Source organism: Thermobia domestica, chromosome 8 (genome assembly GCF_964235325.1).
Source record: "Thermobia domestica chromosome 8, izTheDome1.hap1.1, whole genome shotgun sequence".
Classification (NCBI taxonomy): domain Eukaryota; kingdom Metazoa; phylum Arthropoda; class Insecta; order Zygentoma; family Lepismatidae; genus Thermobia; species Thermobia domestica.
The window spans coordinates 144,001,755-144,024,047 of NC_137461.1; the positions used below are offsets into that span (position 1 = coordinate 144,001,755).

General features: G+C 31.5%; 1 protein-coding gene across 2 annotated transcripts in view; it reads right to left on the reverse strand.

Annotated features, from left to right (window-relative positions):
• Positions 1-22,293, reverse strand: part of verm (LDLa and CE4_CDA_like_1 domain-containing protein vermiform) — a 44,796-nt gene that overhangs the window by 2,250 nt on the left and 20,253 nt on the right. The window contains exons 2-6 of one of the 2 annotated variants that reach the window (XM_081769106.1): positions 12,497-12,644; positions 9,235-9,347; positions 6,994-7,143; positions 3,799-3,914; positions 2,006-2,812 (exon numbers count right to left, since the gene is read on the reverse strand). In XM_081769106.1, coding sequence (XP_081625232.1) covers positions 2,006-2,812; positions 3,799-3,914; positions 6,994-7,143; positions 9,235-9,347; positions 12,497-12,644 — 1,334 coding nt within the window. Of the gene's footprint in view, positions 1-2,005; positions 2,813-3,798; positions 3,915-6,993; positions 7,144-9,234; positions 9,348-10,548; positions 10,680-12,496; positions 12,645-22,293 lie in introns of both variants that reach the window. The other variant, XM_081769105.1, reaches the window with a different exon arrangement.

Sequence of the window (22,293 nt, forward strand, 5' to 3'; positions counted from 1 at the left end):
GTTCATACACGTTCCCAGACACATCGAGTTAGATAGTGTAAAATAGGAAATAATTAGGTTTGATACAATAGATAATGATGGTAATTGAAAGGAATAAATACAGCAGCTTCCTCTGTGACATCATAAAATTATGATCTTTTAAAAATGGAAAGTGTTTATTTGTCTTTTGTACATTTCTCTTTATTTTTAATTTTCTTTTGATAAAAAAGCAATCTCTTACCAGTCATTCTTCTGTGACAACTCTCACTGATCTGTTTTATGTCTGTAATTTGTTTTGTACATAAGCTCGTTTGTTATTAGGTGAGAAAACAAGATTTTTGTAGTTTATTAGTAACATTAAAAGGAAAAAAAGGAAGAAAACTATAAAACTAAGAGAAAGTATAAGCATTAATGTATGTGCGAATATACAGGTAATAGTGAAAGTTATGAAGAGATTCCTAGTAGAAAGTTCAATGACTTTCGCTTTCTTGCTGAACTGTTATCTCAGACTCTTGGGAAAGAAGGAAGAAAGAGGAACAGTATGAAGACGCAATTATAGATATTCAATGATGGAAATATTCGTATTTCCCAAGCGTCAAAGAAAAATTTCTTCCTCTCTTGTTGAGTTACATGCAAAGTGGATTTACTTTACTTTCATTAATCAACATTATCAACAATATTTGAATGAACTAACTAATTAGAGTACAATGTTACCCTGTCATAAGCTAGTTATTTCAACTTTCAACATATATATATATACTGAAACTATGTCGTTTGAAAGTTACTGAGAAAAGAAAATCTTTCTATTATTCTGAATTTATGTGTCTACCTGTTATGCTACAAAATAATAGAGAGATATTTCTGATGTTGTTCATACGTTCTTGCCTTTGTCAATTATAAGATATCAATACTTGAAACTATCTATCTATATATGTGTAAAAATGTTATAAGCCATATTATGCTAGGTACTAATTTTCAGATCAGTTTGTCTGGACGTGCGTCTTTCTAAGGATGAGTTTCTATGAACGGTATTACATACAGATTACTGCTGTTGTAATCGTAATAAGCGGAATAATAACCAAATACAATAGTAAACACAGCTTTAGCGTCGAGCTTTAGAGATTATAGTATGGACCTATCTCTTTAAAACAACTATAATAAATTATATTTTATGATCAAATTATCATCAAAACTAATTATGATATTTGTTTAATATCATAAAAATATATATAATTAAATTTATATCATAAGTATATAAATTTAATATTTTGTAGTTTGACTATGAACTTCTGTACTTATACTTGTTAAATAAATTAATTTGCAATACATTTATTAGGCAACTTCTAATATGTAACATGAAGCATATTAATTCTTTTTCTATTACTGATTAATGAAGATATTAAGACTATGTTTATTCCGTTCTTTTAAAGTATCTTAAGGTTATATTTGATATCAAAATAATTCGTACCTATATAATTTAAAATTTACGTACAATCCTGACTTCAGTAAATGAGGCAAGATATTCTAATTAAACTCAATTACAGTAACTTGTGATCTTTGGTAATAATAAACGTAAAATATGTGTTTAATTTATTTAATACACAAGATATGAAAATTACATTTTTTACGTATAGCTGTTCGTTTTGTCGCATGAATATCAGTTAAATAGAACTTTGTCTACTGATAGAAGTTTTTTATGTATATAAGAAAGAAAAGTTTAAATGTTTCAACGTATTTACCGATTATCGTTCCTATTAATTTATCAAATAAGTTACTAATGATTTAATTCTTCCACGAAATATTTAAAAAATCTAAAATAATCATTCACCTGTTGTTTAGAGTCTCTAACAGTAGAAATTGCTACGCATTCTATTATTTAAAATAAAAATTACTATGTAGTATTATGAAATATTATAAGATTAGGATCGACTAATGTACTTTCATTCAATTTTTAAAATGAAGTCGATATTAAGAAGTTATATTAAAATTAGTAAAATTACTAAAATGAAAAATTGGTTAAGCTTACCTGAAGCATGGTGACAAAATATACGTCGTTCCTGTCCAGCATTTCTTCGATGAACTTGATGAGCTCTTCTTTAAACTCCTTCTTGCTCTTGAGCCATGAAGCATGGAAGTGAAGTCCAAGTGGAGCCCTGTTGCTGTTGAAGTGGCGGTTAAAGTTGTGTCTCAACAATCGTGCAAATTGTTCTCCAGTTTGAATATTTGAGCACGAGTCAACCATATGACAACCGGGCAGAGATTCGTCAAAAGTTGGGTCGTCTCTTCGATCCAATTCATTCATCACCATTTCCCATACTGGATGGCTTCTACTGGGGCAGTTCTGGGCGTTACCATTGCACTTATGTGGCATTCTAAAGTAAAGAGTGTAAGGCCAGATAGGAACACGACCCAATGGTGCAGTAATTGAGGCATCATAGACAAAGAACTGATCAGCCATCATCTCAAATTGCTTGTTGCCACCAACTCGAAGGTAGGGGGCACGCACTCCAATGATCGAACCATCTGTAATGTTAGCAAATCTTTCAGTAATCAAACGAGCTCCAGCCATTTCTGCAAGCCAGTCGTCATAAGAACCGTCAGTCCAGTACTTTGGGTCATCTTTATGTGTGATAGAGAACACAGCAATCTCATGCCCTCGTCTATGAAGATCTTGTACTGCAGAGTAGTTTGTGTACTTATGGGATGTGAAGAAAGTTCCACGAATTTGGCATCCGTTTGGATTTTGACGTTGTCCATTGAAAACTTCTTCATATAGATCAATGTTGTCAATATTTATGGCACCATTGAATGTGATTGTGATCATTTGAGGAACCTATAGTTAAATAAACAAAATATAAATCAACATAATGTACTACAATAGTAGAGTAACGTCTGAAACTAGATAATTCAAGTACAAGTATAAAATTATGAAATATATTATTTTGGTTTAGTAATATCAGGAAGGAAATCCGTGAAGGTGTCAAACATAAACAAACTTCTTTTCTTTAGTAACTATTTAATACTCTAAATCGATGTTTTATTTTGATTTATCAAGTGTGTTTCAATTCTTTTAAATGAAAATACTCGTACATACCATATAAATTATATCATTAATAAATTTGTTAATGAAAAGTTGTGTGAACATTTACGTGTTTTTGTTCTAAAATGTTGAAGTGAACTGACTTTAACCATGTTAAAACTTAATTGGCTTTTAATATCCGTATAAATACTCACAATATGTAAAGCATAGATATGTAATAATTTAAATTTCTCTGTTAATACATAATCAAATAAGATTTTATCATTCTTATAATAGTTTTTTCCCCTTCATAAAAATGATCCTAAAAATTTTGTTTTCATCTTTAAATAAAAGAATCAATGAGATATAATTGAATATGAAATCGAATATTGGATGCATTGTATAATTTTTCATTTATTAAGCAGTTATATATTACTAATTTATGAATGATCAAAAAATAAACTTGCATCTTCAAAGTGGAATCATGGCATACACCAATCCTAGTTGAATTGCCATATCCCCACATTACAAAATGATAAAATAGTATTTAGATTATTAGCAGCTGTATGTGCTCCTTTCTTTAGTTTAGTTCTTTACTGAGTATTTTTGTTCAAGAATTATCCATTTCAAGCACTAGTGAAAAGGTTTTACAATTTGAATGGTTAGTTTTCATTTTAACAATCTCAATGATTTTTTAAAAAAGTATAAAATAAACTTTAACCCATATTGTTAAACATGCTTCACTTCCACTGAGTTCATTTATGTTGTACAAAATACGAAGAAAAGTATATCAGTCTTACTTGGTTTGGTTCAATGCTTCCTGGAATTCTAGTACCGTCAGCTGAGCAAAAGCAATCAGGGAGAACACACTGAGTTGGATCGCAATCGGGAGCTCTGTTAGGATCAGTTTCCACACCTATAATTATGAACATAGTGATTGTACGAAATATACTAATGCATGTAGTTACAAATATTAAACTAAATATATCGTACTGTAGCACACGGTCTTACAAAACACATTAGGTACATGCAAGATTCTGCCAGATGAATCTTACATTCCAGTTCAGTCCTTGAATAATTTCAGGTAATTCTTTTCAATGACCAGCAATTAATAACTCACATGAAATAAAAGGAAGAGAGATCATTATTGTCAATTAAAATGAATTAAAGCAAATTTTGTCTAATAATTCCTGCTTTGAAACTGTTGATTTGTGTTAATTTACTAATACGAATTTAACTATTTAATTAACAGTTCAAAAGTTTATTTGGCAATTAGTTGTATCTAACATTTCGGCTTTGGCAAACATTTCAAAACATGTTTGTAATTGAGAATAGCAGTCTAAAATCCAGCCATCCTCTTAGTTCCTTTGGCTGACTCCGGTTATCAAATGTATCCTACTCAGTAAATCGAACAAAAAGCGACGAGCCCATCTTCCGCCAAAATAGCGTCACATAAAATATTATATATATAGTATTTTATGTGACGCTATTTTGGCATTACTGTCTTCTCGGATTTTCATAGATCACACGAAAAGAGAAATTCGTTGACCAGAGCATGAACGACTCTTTTAGCGGATGTTCGTGTTCTGTGTAATGATGTGTCGTATGTAACAATTTTCTCAAACCTGAAACTGGATTGTCATTTATTAAAGAAACAATAAAATATACATCCTCTTATTACCAATCTCCTATGTTTCTATTTTAAAGTTTTTATCTCAGTTGTCGGGATCCTGATAATAATATACATATATTATCGTATATATTGCTGTTTGTGAAAATCGCAACAATAAGGAAAATCCGTGTGAATGAATGAATTTATATTACAGATTCTTCACGTGAGTGTACAATCTTGTTAAAAACATATTTAATACCTACTTTGGTTTAGAAGGGCGACCATATGCAGGAATATCTATTACTTTGACTCTAAATAAAGGTTTCCATTGGCTAAAGAAATTTCATCTTTAATTTAATTTCAACTGCAGGTAATAGTGTAGGACTTTGCAAAGAGAAGAAGATGGCCAGATTTTTTTGAATAAAATTATATATAAATGATTACTATTTCAGGACTGTACATCACCTTTCCCCGGTAAGTCAATATGGCGTGAAGCCTAAACGTGCTGGAATCAGAGCGTCAGTATATCGTGGAATTGATTCAAACACTCGTTGAATTTCTGAGGAATCGCCTGCATCCTGTTGATATATGAGTTCATAAGATATCGACTTCTCTGGAGATTCGTGCCGAGTAAAGTGCTAACCAACAGATCCCACACGTTTTCCATGGACGAAACGTCAGTTGACCCTGCATTCCAGGGAAGCAGCGTTATTCGTTATTTGAAGAAGACTTACATTTCCGAATACATATTATCTAACATTACCCTGCTGAAATATGTCGCCTGAGTTGTTTGAAAGATGGATATGACCTTGGACTCTAGAACTTCTTTGATGTAGTGGTCACTAGCGAGGTGCCCTCCATGCGTAATATATATATATATATATAACGTTCATATTTAATTAAAACCTCACAACATCACGCCAGTCGTTCGGCCGCTATAACTTACGACAATGCAAGTTAACAGATTGTGCTTACCATGATAGTATCGAATGAATCCTTTCTTCTCTTTTCGCAACTTGAGACATTTGTAGTTCTGTCAATAGGTTCTGTATATTTATATATATATGCTGAAATACTTTCTCTTTGCATGGGTAGAATAGGTTGTGGAAAGGAAACTATTTGAATCCTTCCTGCCTTAAAATATGCATTTCAATGAAAAAGTAGTGACAAAAGTCCGTAATGTCACTCCCTTCACCTCGACTTCCTACCAGTGGGGAATGAATTTAAAATTAAACAAAATTAGAAGTGTAACTTTTCATCTCAGTGACCTCGAAAAACATTGGTTGGACACTAATATCGATCGTTTTTTTTATTATTTTTTAGTGTCACATCTTCCCACTTCCAAACATCACCCCATGACGATGGAGCATGAATTTGGACTTTAATAGTAACGGGTGTGTCACAATTCATCTCAGCAACTATGGGTTTAACACTAATATCGATCTTCGATTATTTTTACAGGATACTACTTTCCCCTTTCCCTCTCTTTTCTGTGGAATTTGGGAGACACAAGGTTCATAATCATGTTAAAGTATAATATAATTTTATTAATAGTTATTGCGTAATGAGGTAAAACCGATACTCAAATTAAGTTTTCTGACATTACAGACTACGAAGAAGAATCAGTTGGCTGCTTTAGTTAGGAGATACGTAGTCACACGCATTGGTTTTATCGTCGTAATTTCAGGTTTTGTAGACCGAAGTTCTCCACTTCTTAATTCCAGTAGCTCCTAATTGCCTCATGACGTTGGACCTACACCAAACGTTTTGTTTACCAATCAGGAATTGAACACGAAATCAGTATTAAGTTACATAGAAACATCGCATGCCATTCATATACAAGTACCTTAACGTTAAATATAAAGATTATGGATATTTAAAATTATTTTACAAGACAATATTCCAAGACGAATTTGACATCTTTTTTTCATTCTTTCTTTATGTTGTTATGATCGATGAAAAGCATAGAGAATAGTAACTTACATGATTAAGTTCACATTGCTTGTATTACTATATGAAATGTAACAAGGTTAATATGTATACAAAGTATGTGTTAATCTTATTTCTTTAAAAAAATCAGTGAAATTCCAGGAGCAAAGAAATAAAACAATAATAAAGATTTAAGTGCACATAACGGGTAGGCGTGGAAAGAATAGTGAGAATTCGTCGGTTTGTGAACCCAGCCTGATTGAGGAAGCCGTGAGAAAATGAAAGGACGATAAAAAAAATGTATGTGAAAGGGTCAAGGTTTCTGAAACTTTTCTATACATTTTTCTCTTCTCTCGGGCAGTTTTGTAACACTATACGCGAAGAGAGAAAAAGGAAAAATAATAGTAACCAAAAGGTCTTAATATTATCATTAAGTTATTACACGTATACTTACTGCATGCATTTTCATCTGATTCGTCCTTGCAATCTGGTTTATCATTGCAGAACAGTTCCTTGTCTATACATTCACCGTTACCACAAGATAGCTTTCCTTCAGGGCACACTGGTTCGTCAGTCTTCAAAATAGGAAGTACTTTTCGTGGTTCTGTAAATGGATAACATATTAATTAATATTTGAATTCTTGTCAAATGTCCATAATTAAAAAAAATATATATAAATTAAATTGCATTGGTACTATATGTGCAAAGTAAATAAATAACAAGGAGGACAAAGATTCTTATGCACTGAAGTAATCAAATTAAACAGTGAGAGAGTAGCTGTATAAGAGACAAACGTTCTAGCAAAAGCTTATGCAAAGTCTGTTTATTATACCAGCATAGAAAGTAAGAGACTTTTAAAAACAAAAAAAAAAAAAAAGTTGCTAGTGAAAGTGGTACAAGAAAAAGGTATGAGCAGCATTCAGTCAAACAAACAAAAATAAAAAAAAAATATTAAAGTATAAATATATATATATATATATATAATTCCAGTTAAAGATAACAGACGTTCATATTAAAAGTTAAAAAGAAATAGAATGTAAACATATGTCAAGAATCAAACATGGTGAACGATAAGAAAAAAAATATAAATACATGCTGTTAATGAACATTTCGGATCATTGTGTTACCATTACGACCTTTGCCAATCAAACTGCAGTCAATTTTAACTCTAGTTGAATTCAATTAAATGTCATATGTAATTAGTGTTAAATAATAAAAAAAATGATTGTATACACTTTGTTAATCAAAAGGAAGAATACGAAACTAAAATTTTTTTCATAAAACATGCAAATGGTCGAAGAAGTAGTTACATGAACAATGATCCAAAATTAGTCCATTACAGAAAATTTTTTTAGATAAATTAGAAAAGTGCTCAAGTAGTGAAAAATAGAAAAATGATTTAGACTATCATAATCTAGTTAGTATTTAAGAAAAGAGTATAAGAAATTTGATGTTTTTTTTAAAAATTAGTGGTGCTGTTAATAACTTAATAAAACAAGAAAGTATCAAAATTCCCAACTAGAATTCGGGAATATTTTGTTATGGCAATGTGCTAGTTCTATTAGCCAGCATTGAAATATTATTTGTTGTTTAGTGCGAGTTTAAAATAATACATTGTACTGTATTGGAAATATTAATAAAGCGTGTTGTAAAACATTTTTAAAAATACTGCAAGAAAAGGTTAAAACTGTGCTTTTGTGCCAGGCATGCTATTACGTAGGCCCTACGTAAAATAAGATACCAATTAAGAAGTAAATGCCAAGAAGGGAAGCTGATTCGAACTGCATTCGGTTTTAGGAAGTTGATGCAAAAACCATATTTGTTTTTCGATTAGAGAATGCTATTAGTTAAAAAAATGTATAGTACATAAAACGTATCAAATAGGAAAGAATATTGTTTAGATGATTAGATCACATAAAGAAGACAAGACAAACATGCATTCTGATTTAGTATTTGTAAGTATATCAGCTTTTTTTTTTATTTAGTTATAGTTTGTAAGATCCTTTTTTCTTAAGTATAATCACAACATATATTTAATTCAGAGTATTTATAATGAGGAAATATAGTTAAATTGAACTGGGAAAATTACTGTCTTAAACGAGTTTGAAAGTAATATATATATTTTTTTGGCTGTTTTCATATTTCTTTCTACTTTGTTAGACTGCTTGAAGTTAAAGTTACAAGGTAAATAAACATAGCTATAGGTTATTTCCAAAATCTGGGAAATAAAATTAAGAGAAAATATTGATAATAGTAGGAACTTGAAGACAAAATTAGTATTTTGCAGTTTCATGTAGAACTGCATATAAAAATTCAAATACATTTATTAAATATTGGTTTAGACTTCTCTTGTTGGCATTTTCTTACATGTACAAATATACAATTCATGCATTATCAAGAGAACATTGGAATAATGTAACTTTCGTATTAGTCGTTTCAAATCAAATAAAGTTATAGAAAGAAAAGTAAGAGATACGTCAAAAAAAGCAAATTAACATTATAAAAGTGGAATTTTATAGTATGTTCTTAATTTATTTTCGAAACAATTTCCAAAGTTCTCCTGTAAAATTATACGTAATGTCAATTATCTATATACTGTGATAGTGAATCCAAATGTCTACACAATTTTGTTTATTTGCCCACCTCCGGACCGTCACCCACGCTTCTTGGGAACATGTGGCTATTGACGACTTACTTTCTAGTTTGTCACAGTTGTTCACTTTACCCTTCCAATCACATGTTTGTTTATCTATGTCGAAAGCCAATCCGGAGGGGCAACTGATTTTCTTTATACCAGATTTTGTGCACCTATTGGAAACAATAAAGATAAAGCTTATTATTTCAAGAAGAGAATATATAAAAAACAAAACCCATAGTAAAATACCATCAACGTACTATTGTTTGCGAGAAAGAAGAAAGGACGAAAATGAGTAGGTTATTATTTAGCTTTTGTTTCCGAAAAGGAGGGAGTGAATTGTACTGAGAAATTCATATCTCTGCGAATAAGGAGTTAAAGCTATGGTAGAAAAGAAAGATGACCTTGATAGTGACCCTTGTACATGAATAAATGTATCAATTATCACTAAAATTCTATACGACACGTTAGATAATCCGTATATATGATTATTAATTACAATTCAAGTCCTGGCAGCGTTATAGTTGAATTTTAAGTTTAAAATACATATCACAACTAACCAAGTTTATGTTTTAATAGTTCAGATGGATATCAGCAAAGAAGCCAATTGACTTTCTCCTGTGCCAATACCACCTTCTCATTGGTCTGTCTAAATGTTTGTTACATCTTTATTTTCTGTTATACGTCAAATCCAATGTTATCAAAGATAACCATTTTTGTCAAATGCTTTCTAGTGTTCACATCTTGACGTCTTTCTCTGCTATTAACATTATAGCCCAAGGTTGAATTTAGACGTTTTACTTCCAGTAGACCTTTCGAAAATCCAGGACGTTTCAAAATTGTGGAAATGCGAACATCTTTGCTATATGAAGTTTTTTATAGGCTCCTACACAAAAGTTTAATAAGGGTATGAGTTCAAGGGGAAAAACCCCTTGAGATATTCATATCTCTAAATTCAAAAACTGGAATAATGTTTTATTTATCTATCCATGGTTGCACTTAATTTTATATGATATATATTATCAAATATAGTCACTTTCGATAGAGACTTTTGGAACTGATTTATTTGGTAATTTTAGACTACATCTTTAGCTAAAGAAGCATACGTTGAATCTATGTAGAGAATAAAGTTACTTTGAATGTATAACTGATCAATATGGTCAACTGACCAAAATCTGAAGATCAGTGGTAGGAAAATTCGATATACAGTTGACTCTTTTAATCAAATAATGTAATGGAAGTATTGGAACCAAAATTGTGTTTGACCTGTTTCAGAAGAAGAAGAAAATGCAATAGAAGAGAAAATGAGTACTAAGCGAAGTCAATGTACGTACGTTGATGACATTTTACTGTGCTTATTTTGCCGGTACTTACTTTCTAACTTATCACAATTTTTAACATTGGTTTTCCAATCACATGTCTGACGGTCAATATCAAATGCTAATCCAACAGGGCATCTAACGGCCGCTAACCTGATCACTCCATTTTCCCCTGCCCTGTCACACCTAATGGAGAAAAATACATTATAAAAATCCATTTAAAACTATATTCCTGTTTTCCTATAAGGTTCCAAATGTACGTGTATCTTGATACTACATGTGTTCATTCTTTCGTAGTATTCAAACGTTGATCTAACTGAATGATAAGTTAGAATCATTGGCTAGATGAAGGAGATGAGTAAAATATGATTTTACTATCACACAAAGTGGTTGTGATCCTCTACGTATGATCATGTATCGTTAAATTAATTTTTAAAACAAACAGAAATGCAAATTATTCAATAGTGATTCGCGCAATTTCAGTTTCGAGATATTTTAAGATAACTTATTTTGATCAGAGTTGTAAGTTTTCTTATTGTCCAAGTGTAAAATTCTTCTTCTCTCAGGCGTTAGTTCTAAAACTTTTTTCTCTTAGGATTACGATTAATTAGATGTCTGGGCTTTCGGCATCTATGGCCATGTTAGCCCATCACGTATGAGGAATGACATCCCTCGGCGATCCCATTATCCGAGGGAAGGGAAGGAAGGAAGCGGCCTAGAACCTGTATGTTAGGTATCATCCCGGCATTTGCTTGGTGTGAATGAGGAAAACCCAGGAAAACCTCGCTCAGGATGGCTGGCCTGGCAAAGCTTATACACTTTTTCGACCCTCACCGAGCTTTTTTCTTTTAATTTCGCGTCTTGTTTAACTAATCCAAATAACCTAAATACAACATGATAGAAACTAGTAAAATATAATATACATAACAGTGAGTTTTCCCTAGTGAGCTTCCTATAGAAGCTTTGTTTACATTTTTTCTCTTTTTTTCATTTTTTTTCTGGTTCGTTACCTCCTGCGGCAAGGGGTTCTCTCTCAACATAGTAAAATACACCTGGGTAGATCCCTTTCTCAGATGTTAATATAGTTAAATTAAGTAATTTTGTTATATTTTAAGATATGTTAGCAACGTTTAAAATCAGATGATACATTTGAGTATCCGAACATTCCATTCTTCGAACAGTCGAGCAATGTAATTTTATTCGAACAATTAAGTCGAATATCATACAACTCTCTAATAGTTATTTAAATATTGGATAATTATTCGAATAGAAATAATAGTTCGATTAGAGAATATTCTAATAATTTAGGAACACAAGTATGGATAACTTTTTTTTTTTAAAAAAAGTGCCAAAATGTCTAACTCAATAAAGTAGAGTCTAAAATGACGAATTAAAATAATACTATCATACTGTTTATAAAGTTGAATTAGAAACACATCACAGAATGAAATGAAAAAGCTATAGTGAATAGTTAAAATTTTCGTTCACGTATACGAATTTAATTTGAATAAGATATATTTAAATATAAAATGTTGAGCTTTGAGAGAATATTTTCTTCATAAGTATGAAAAAAGCATTTTAAATAGTAAATAGATTGGAAAAAGTTACTATCATTTTTAAGTTCTACCTATTATCATAGTATCTTAATTCAATATTTCAGTATTTTATTTTTAATTTTCGATTGGATTGATTTGTATAAAAATCAATATTAACAGTAATCCAGGATCCATATACTTATGACATCAAATATTGCTTTACCGAGTATGTGCATTCATTGAAGGATATATCTGCATCGAATCCTGTTATTCATGTTTAGGGTATAGCATATTTTCCTCATTGTTGCTTTAACGCCTTAAGAGCAACTAACGTTATACCTTTTTATACATGAACGTATGACTTAAAATATATTTCGAACCATTGGCAACATCAGCTATATTTTATTTCTTTGTTAAGAAAAGAAAAGGATTCCTTTTAAAACACCTTTATAGTATTTTTTCTTTTACCTGACGACATCTCGGCAGTCACCTTCTGTTGTTAACCGGAAGTATTCATCTGGTGGTCGTCCTTCACACAATTCTTCTACAGATTGGGTGTCGTCATCATCATAGTCATTATCCTGACGTTTCTGCCGCACAGATGATGAGACAGAGGCTAAAATTAAAAAAAAGAGAAATAAAATTTTCTAGTTCAGTTCAATATTAATAACATTTTGTAAAAATTACTTGTTATAAACCATATCGTACGAAATATTGCAATTATCAGTGTCAAAAAGATGTTCTATTAATTAACTGATTTATAATTCTGCCTGATCTAAAGGTTATACCTAAACTGTTACAATGTTGAGCATTCTCAGATTGGGGGAAATAGTTTTCTGATCTGCTTATTATGTCCTTGTTATAAGCTGATATTGTTTATGGGAAGAGTCAGAAGTTGAACATTTATTCATCTATTTCACGCCCAAAATTAAATCTTGTTGGTTTCGAATATATTTAAAACTTTGTATTTGTCTGTTGTATCTCTTGAAAAGAATGCAGCTATATATTTCCATATATGGAAACATCTTTTATGAATATTCATGAATGTTTTAAGATTGTTTCTAAGCTTTCTTACCCATTCCTTCAGCCTTTCAAAATATTACATAAATTAGAAATCAATCTTACATTTTTCTATTCTATTTTGTAAAATTCGAAAAAAAAAAAGAACTACGCAGTTAATCAAACAGTTTCTGTTACCACGATTCCCCTTTTTAGAAGAAGTCTTTAAGACGCCATGTGATTTGGGGTGTGACAACGAAATACAATATCCCTCTCGAGTACTGAGTCACGAATAAGTATTTTGTTAAATACCGTACTAAGCAATTATAACAATGACATAGAAAGATTGAATCGGCAACTGAAAGAGGAAAATACATAGATATCAAAGTGCAAGTCGGATTTGCCTTAATTTATATTACTTTTCCACTTTAGCGATCCTTAAATGCTCGCATTTCGTGTATAATACTGCAATCATCAAAGATATCTTCCCTTAAAAGTTTGGCCCAAATTTTTGGGTGCGCGTTATGCACGACAAAGCACGGTAGCTTTTGAATTTTACAATATTTAAAGAAACGAGAAGAAAGTCGGAAGAATTAAGAATCAAGGATCTGAAAATAATAATAATAATAATAATAATAATAATAATAATAATAATAATAATAATAATAATAATAATAATAATTCATCAATATTGAATTTGGCTATTTTTATGATATAATGTTTAGAATTTTGACATGGATTTTCAGATTCAGTTATATTGCTATAGTTACTTAATGGGATAGTTTCCTCAGTTCCTACTTCTTTTCGTGAAAGCATAATGAGATTTTTTTATTGATGTTTTAATAGTCTGATGAGTTTGTTTCTTGCTTCATAAGACAGATTCAACACTACAACCTATTGCATAATTTCCAGCTTGAGATAGCATATATGAACTAAGTTTCTTTTCCTTTTTATTTGTTTATTCTTTTTAAATTACAAAGAAAGTGAAAGTTGGTTTTGTTTAATAAAGAACTTTACTTTGAACGTAATTCTGTGAAGATGTTTCTTTTTGAATTTCGAATGAAAACAGTCCATATGAAAACCATATTGAAAGTAAAATTTCGAATACTTAGTTTACAGCTAAATATTGTTAATAATTGCATTTTTTTAAAAAAGGAAAGTCTTGTCCTTAGTTGAAAAGCTAGTATTCTGTCTGTTACATAAACGGTTCACCAATTACACGTTTTGATCTTTTGATGAAAGACCTAATCGTTTCACATTTATGTAGTAAACTATAATTATAGTTCTAGTTTTAAGTGCGGTGAATAATTACATTTCGTTTCATTTCTTTTTTGTTGTTTTCTTGCGCGTGTAATATCTATGCTCATTTGTTTCTATCATTTTGACACGGATGTCTTTGTGTTTTCTGCCCTAAAAATGACTGTGGAAGAAATGGATTTAGTAACAGAAATATTTGACTGATACAGATTAGTTGACGATAAAAGAACAAGATGTGACTCCACATTCTAATTTCATGATATTGAATACCGGCTTCATTTTTTATTATTAGCCCATTGATTTATACAGAGAATTAGTTTTCCCTTTACGTGCAAATGAACTGGAATTTTAATGATTTCTTTTCACTGATTTCTTATATAAATCTATTTAAGTGAGAAAATTAAATTTTGTTATACATACATAAATTTTAATATTTAACGATCAAATGTAATTATTACATTTATATACAATGCAAATCCATTTTCGAAATATCAAGAAGCTGGATTTGAAGAAGAAATCAGTAGAAATGATATAATTAAAATTTCAGCTCATTAAAAATAATATTAATAATAATAGTAATTCCCGTATAAATCAGTGTGCTAAAAGAATATAAATAAAGATGGTGTAGTACGTACTCAATAACGTTACATCCTTAAAGATACATCGTTAGCCGCCAGTCTAGTACTGACAAATAATATTCTGTTCGATATTATCCTCAGTTTATGAAAATTATTAGGTCAGGCTATCCCTATTTCTTTTTTTTTTTACTTGGATATATTGTACAATTGAAAGAAAAAATATCTAGCACGAGTCGAATTGAGACCTTAGTGTCCGTATATATATATATATATATATATATATATATATATATATATATATATATATATACAAAATGACACTCACTATATTAACAATTTGGTATTTCTTCATAATATTTTTTTTAAAAGTTTGTTTCATTTCTTGCAAAGTGTTAAAAACTAAATTATATCAGTTCTTCAGAAATTTAATAAAGTCATGAACAAAAATGAAATGATGAGAATATATTTGTTCATTCAGTTTTATATCTAATAATTTTAATTTGTAGAACTAGTGTTCTAAGTGTATCAAACATTATACTAGGCAAAGTGTTCAAATACCACTAGGAAGTCTTGATTGAATAGGAATATTAAATCGAACAGTTGGTGCTCGATGGCATCTTTTAGGTCATCTTTAACCAATTCATGTTTGGAAAAAAGTTTTTATTAAATAAAGATTAAACTATTTTGTTCTCTTGCAATTCGGAATGTATGACGCTGTTCTCAACTACCTGTATCAGAGAAATTGAAATGTCATCCACAGTAAAGTCTTCTGGAAATAAAATCTAGATATAAACGTGGTTGTTTTTCTTTCAGAATGGTGATTTAGAATCTAAGATAACCACACTTCTTCGCCTCAAAGTGAAAGTTGTCCCATATCATTATTTAAATTGTCACTAGAAAGAACAATGAAATACATTCCCCTATACATCTTCAGTGGATAATAATGCCCATATTTGCTGATTGTTCAAAAGGAGTTAGTAAATAAATTGTTAAGACAAACACCTGTTGGAAAGTTTAAATTGAAAAAAAATCTTACGAGTGTTGCTCTCACGATTTAAGTTAACCGCAGTGCTTGAAGAATACACAGTGTGTTTAAATATATGTTTGAAAAGCCGATCATACATACATAACCTAGCGCAGTTGACTTAATGCAAGCCACGAAAGAACTTCGTGACATACATGTTTAAGGAGATGTTGGGCGAAAGACCTGGTTGCCTGGTGACTGAACTGCCTGCTGTCTCCTAGTACCCCTGTGCCAATAGCCGGAAAGCTCTCGTGTGCCTTCAAGTCTTTGTTCCAGACTTCGCATTTTTAAACTATTTTTTTCTTGCTGTTTCTTTTAACCTCCAGCAAGTCTCTTTGTTACATTAATTCACTTTCTATTGCAAATTGTTATTTGTGTATATACCAAATAAAGAAAGTAATAGTATATGACATTTTAAGAAACTCGGATAACAGTAATTGGTAAATTTAACTCAAAAGCTCTCTGCGTATGTGTACCAGAAACGTTTGATGACAAAATGATAATTTTTTTCTTTTCAAAATTACACTACCAATTTCAGTAAATTACACAACCAAACAGATCGAAAGATGCGAACCCATAAATCACAATTAAGGAGGGATATACCATTAAAGATGAACCCTTATCACTGGAAGAAGAACATTTATTAGTTGAGGAAGGCAAGATGGCCCAGTGGAAGTCATAATAGTGTAGTCAAGGAGTTCGAGGCATTAGATTAACGGTCGTGAAGCGAAACCTACCGGTTGTTTGAGTTTCTCTTAAATGTCATGACGTTTTTAATTATCCTTTACGTTGTTGTATTCGTGTCCCTTTTCAGTCTGGTAGTACTGAAAACGCAAGCAAGAGAAAAATTCAAGTAAAGCCCTTCGCACACTGGCGACAAAACAGTTGCACAACTATTTTATCTCTGTTGCCTATAATCAGATGCTTCAAAGAAACAAAAACAATTTTCTTGCCGTATCCTAGCACATTGGCAAAAACAACAGAAAAGTTGCCGGGTATTTAACATTAGAATTTGATGGGATGTTGGACATAGACGAGAAAGAAGCAACATATCCTTGATAGTACTATGTGTCGTTATAAAAAAAATACACTTGAATAGTACGTGGGAATAACGATGAAAGTCGTTACTACCTGACTCACTACATACTAGATACTAGTTACTAGATACTAGTTACTAGATACTACCTGACTCAGTTCCTACATTTTTTTATATTCTTCATTGTCTTTAGGTTATTCATTGAAATTCCAAAAAGTGGAGAAAAGCCTTAATAATAATAATAATAATAATAATAATAATAATAATAATAATAATAATAATAATAATAATAATAATAATAATAATAAGAAGAAGAAGAAGAAGAAGAAAGTAGTAATAAAATATTCTTCTTTGAAATTGACTTCAAAAACCTTCCATTTTCACTATCGACAGCATTAAACAGTCTTATTATTTTTATTTATTTATTTATTCACATTTTTTATTAACACAACTTGTGTGCGTGGTAGAGATGAAGACAGAAGAAAGTGTCGTTGCATAAATAGTGCTCTCAATCATCTTTTTGTAGACCAAGGTACGTGCAAGAAACTCAGTGACCTACACTGAAAAATCCACGCAGGAACAGCACGTACTCTTGTCAACCATCTACGTGAGTGAAAATGGGGCTATATATCTCTATTGTCAATCAAGTGACAAATTTTGACATTTTTTTAGTGCATATATTTTGCACTTTTTCTGTGTTAACGTTTACGCTTTCCCCTAAATTTTTCTTTTTTCTTCTTTTTTACTATTTATTTTTATAAGAATAATACGAAAATTAAGGAGATAGCACTAAAAAGAGAAAAAATAACATTTAAGATTGTAAGTGTATTCTGATGGTTATGTTTTATATACACGGAGGTTCATGGAAACGAAAATAAAATCAATTGATGTAAAATACATCAATAAACGCAGGAAAAAATGCTGGAAGTGTACGCACAGAGTATGCAAATTACAATGGCATTAGGTATGACACTGTACTCCTTGAAGACAATGTCAGAGAGATGTGTTCGATCTCAGAGTACGCATTCTGATAGTTTGCTATGGAAGCTCTGGAATGCTTGGTGTATCATGTCTCGAGGAATGTCTCACCTACAACGTCCTCCACTGCTTTTTTTATTTTATAGTCTGAAAACTGAATGAAAGAAATTCAGCGACGCAAAGTAACTTCAAGCAACCAAATCTGGAAGGATAAACTTATGAATGATGCATAATGACTCTAAGTAAACTTTGATTGTGAAGAATTACATGCATTTTTATATACTTAACTAATCTAAATTGGATTTGTGTGTATGTGTGTGTTTGGTTGTTTGTTTGTTTAGAGTAAAACAGAGGATAAAATACATGAAGACAATTATGTTTTATTAATGAAATAATTCGACAGTAGAGCAAATAAATCAAATGAGAATAATTTTACAGTTTCAAATTTGATTTCAAATATAATATTTGTGCAGAATAGCGTGTATTTGAGAAAATGATACAAAATGTATTGTATTGAGTAGTTATCGCGTCCATGAGTTTATTTTTCAGGTTTGTTGCCATGGTTTAGGAATAGCCTACAGAGCAGTGACTTATGCGATTTCTCATCTTTGTTTGCTAAGTTTTATCGCTTCAAATGAAGGAAAGGAAACTAACCTATTGTACTAAACGTTATATACATCTAAATGAAACTTAATTCATTAGATAACTTTTCATTTTTTAGTTTAAAGTGATAAATCTTTAATTTTTGCTGGTGTGACGTCTCTATGGCTAGAACGGATTAATTGCATTTATGTACATTGATTTCAATAGGAAAATAATTTCGGTTTACAATCGTTTCGGTTTACGAACAGCGGTATCGAACGGATGAAGTTTGTAGTCCGTGAATTCACTGTAATATATATGAGTCAATGGCGTACACAAAGGAGGTTCGGGGCTTTTGATCTCTCTTCTTGAGAAAGATTTTGCACGAAATTAAACATTTTTTATATGAAGTTATGTTTTATAAACGCCTCAAATTATCTGAACTTGGGAGTTTGAAACCTCCCTTGACGAACTTCCAGGTACGCCACTGATAACAGTTCAATATATCAAGAATGAAATCAAGAAAACATTTAAGTAAAAGTGCTATTAACAAAGAAGCTCCTCTCTTAAGTATTTACATGATTAGAGAGAAAGAGACCACTTAGAAATTGAAAAACTGACACGAGGAGTGCAGTTTATCCAATTCATTTTCACTTCTTGGCAGTAGCGCACACTTATTTTAATTTTTTTTCTTTCTTCACTCTCTCACATTTAAACAACACAGTAGGCAAGATACCAGAAAAAAATAAATAAATAAAAAATGCGAAGTGTCAATTCATACTTTCTAATTGCACGCTTCCTAGTCGATTGAATATCTCGTGGCGTGGACAAGAAAAATGAAGTAGAAGAAGAGGAGGAGGAGAAAGAAGAAGAAACACAAATAGGTGTGTAGATGGGTGCGAATGATGGTAGTAGAGGGGAGGAGAAGAAGAACAGGCAGTTAAAATAATATATATATATATATATATATATATATATATATATATATATATATATATATATACACGAACAAGTGAGAAAAGTAAAAGATCATAGTTGGCCAGAGGCTATGAGTGAAAAATCAGGTCATCCAGGTAGGTAGGTACACAGAGGGAGGAAAATATTAAAGGGAGAAACGTATCTATAGAGGAGGGAGCTATAGTTGGAAGGGGAAGGGGGATATAGGAATGAAAGCTCTGGAGGAAACCGGTATTATTTGGGCCAGTGTTTGGGCGGATCCAAATCCGAACGAAGCAAGATAACACCTTTCGAAGTTAAACGAACTCGGAAATGTTGTAGATGAACTAGAGGGCATAAATTCCAATACATATGCACTTTCCCCTTTGCAATATATATTTTTTTGTCTCTCTCTCTCTCTTTCTCTCTCTAATATATATATTCGTCTGTCTAGTGATTCAGTTGACCTTTTACTGTTTTACGGTTAGAAAATATGTTTATATGATTTGAATTACATTCAGAAAAAAAGAAGAAAAAATCTTGCGTTATGGAGAAAAATAAGCACATAAATGCATATATTAAATTAAAAAAAACGATGTTGCTTAACCCAACTACTGAAGAAAAGAATCTTCTTCATGAAGATAAAGTATTGCGTCATATATAGTAGGGCGACACCAGAATATAAAAATGAAATGCTGGCGACGCCCTTGACACATCTCTCTTGTCCCAGATTTGAATCTTTGGATGGAGTTTGAATGAGTGATACGTGAACTTACAATAAGATTACATCGGTTTAGTTTAATTGGAATTTGCTAGGAAGTATTCATTCAGGAATCTCAAGATTTTTTTTCTCAGCACAATGAAATTTCAGTATATTCATAGAAAGATGCATGAAAGATGCATTTTTTAAGCTGTAAATTACTACAGTAGTGTTAAACCGCGTTCGATTCCTGGTGGTAGTTCATATGTTCGGATACCACGTTTAGAAATAGGTTCACGTCTCATAGCTTCGCTATTAAAAGGGACACTAAACTCAAATTCAACCAACCATCTAGTGTAAAAATGAAAAGGAAAATATTTCATGTTTACATCCTACACTTACACTCTGTAGGCTAAAGGAAAGTGATGGTGATGATTAATGACAGTGGGCAATTATGAAAGAGTTGATGATATGTGAATATGGGAGGAAACGGAAGAACATCCAGAAAACTCACAGACGCGATGTTGTCCACCACAAACTTACATAGCCTGCGATTGAAATAGAGACCACTCACAACACAGGTGAGCGCTCTACTACAGTGTAGTTCTGCAATAGTAATAATAATAACAAAATGTTTCATTTTCAGCGTCTTCCGCCTAGAGGGCACAAAATTCAACTAGATGATGCATAGGTCATACACCTTGATCCACAGTTAGCCATGCATACTTGGTCAGCGCCAAAACGTATATCCAAAAACGAAGCCGGAACCACACTTACCAAATGCATGCAAGTTAATCATCCACTTGCACTTAAGTACCGTTACAATCTATATACACGTAATAATACAAATTGTATAAAACAGGTAATACACTGATTTGGATCTTCTGATACACCTTTCCTAGGGGATCACTTCCCACTGGTCTAGTAGTAGCGCATGCATCTTTGATGTACGTCGTGCCGGTCGGAGATCACAAAAGAATAATTTCAAATCATTCACTTTCACTAATTATCCGTTTCCTCTTGCCTAAAAGTCACTCGTGGTACGTTAAAGTTTCAAAAGATTATTTCATTTCATTTGTACTTTTTCGGGGGTAAAATACTAATAGGTCTAACCCTGTTGATACACGAATCTAGACAAAATCATGGAAAAGTGCACTGAAATAACCACGGGTGACGATTTCCGATTGAAACTCAAGTTGATGCTTGATTTAGAAGAACAATGCAAATTATTTTCATTTACATCTCTATATTAGTTAATATTTTTAAAAATTAACATAATATTCAATTTATAAAATTGGAGGGGCCGCGGTGGCTCAATGATACAGCGTTCACCTCTGATGCTTGGGGTCCCGGGTTCGATCCTAGCTCCCGCCAAGTGAACTTTGTGGCGGACAAACACCGTGTGCGTGGGTTTTCTCGGGGTTCTCCCGTTTCCTCCCATTTTCTTCATTCATTACTCATCATCACCGTCTCCTTTAGCCTAGCCGGCATAACCGCGGGACGTAAAAATCAAAGATTTCATTTCATTTTTTGCAAAAAAAAAAAAAAAAAAAAAACTGGGTCCTTTCATGTCGCTTCGGGTCGCATCACTTATGGGAATATGTTTAAGTGAAAAGTATAAATGTATTATCGAATAAAATTATGTAGTTGTAATAATTCAAAATATCCTATTAACATTGCATTTTTAGTTTCTAGTAAGTATTCTTGTGTATGGTTTTTGAACACAATACCCTCTCCTATAATTTTCCCCCTGGTGCATCCTTGCAGCAAAGTTTTCATTTAACATACTCAGAATCAAACCGTAGTGAATATATTTATGTTTTAACATGTTTTGTGTAATCTCAGTGAATATTTTCTTGGTTGGATGCACGTTCATGACAGGAGAAAAACCTCTCCAAGCAATACGAACAAAACAATAGCAGCGAGCTTCCTGTGTAATTATCAGTCGGGAATATTTTGTGTATATTTACGTAGTTTGTAGTGATTTTGTATTATATTGTATTTATTTGTGAAAACCTGTTTTTCTCAAATCATCGTACTTATAATCGTCACACTGCTTTTGAACGTCCATCGTTAAAAGTGAACTGCTAAAATTGATACTAAGAGCCATCATATCGTAGTGAGTCGCAATAGAACTAGTACGATTTTATATTAATAGCTAAATTGCGCTAGAAA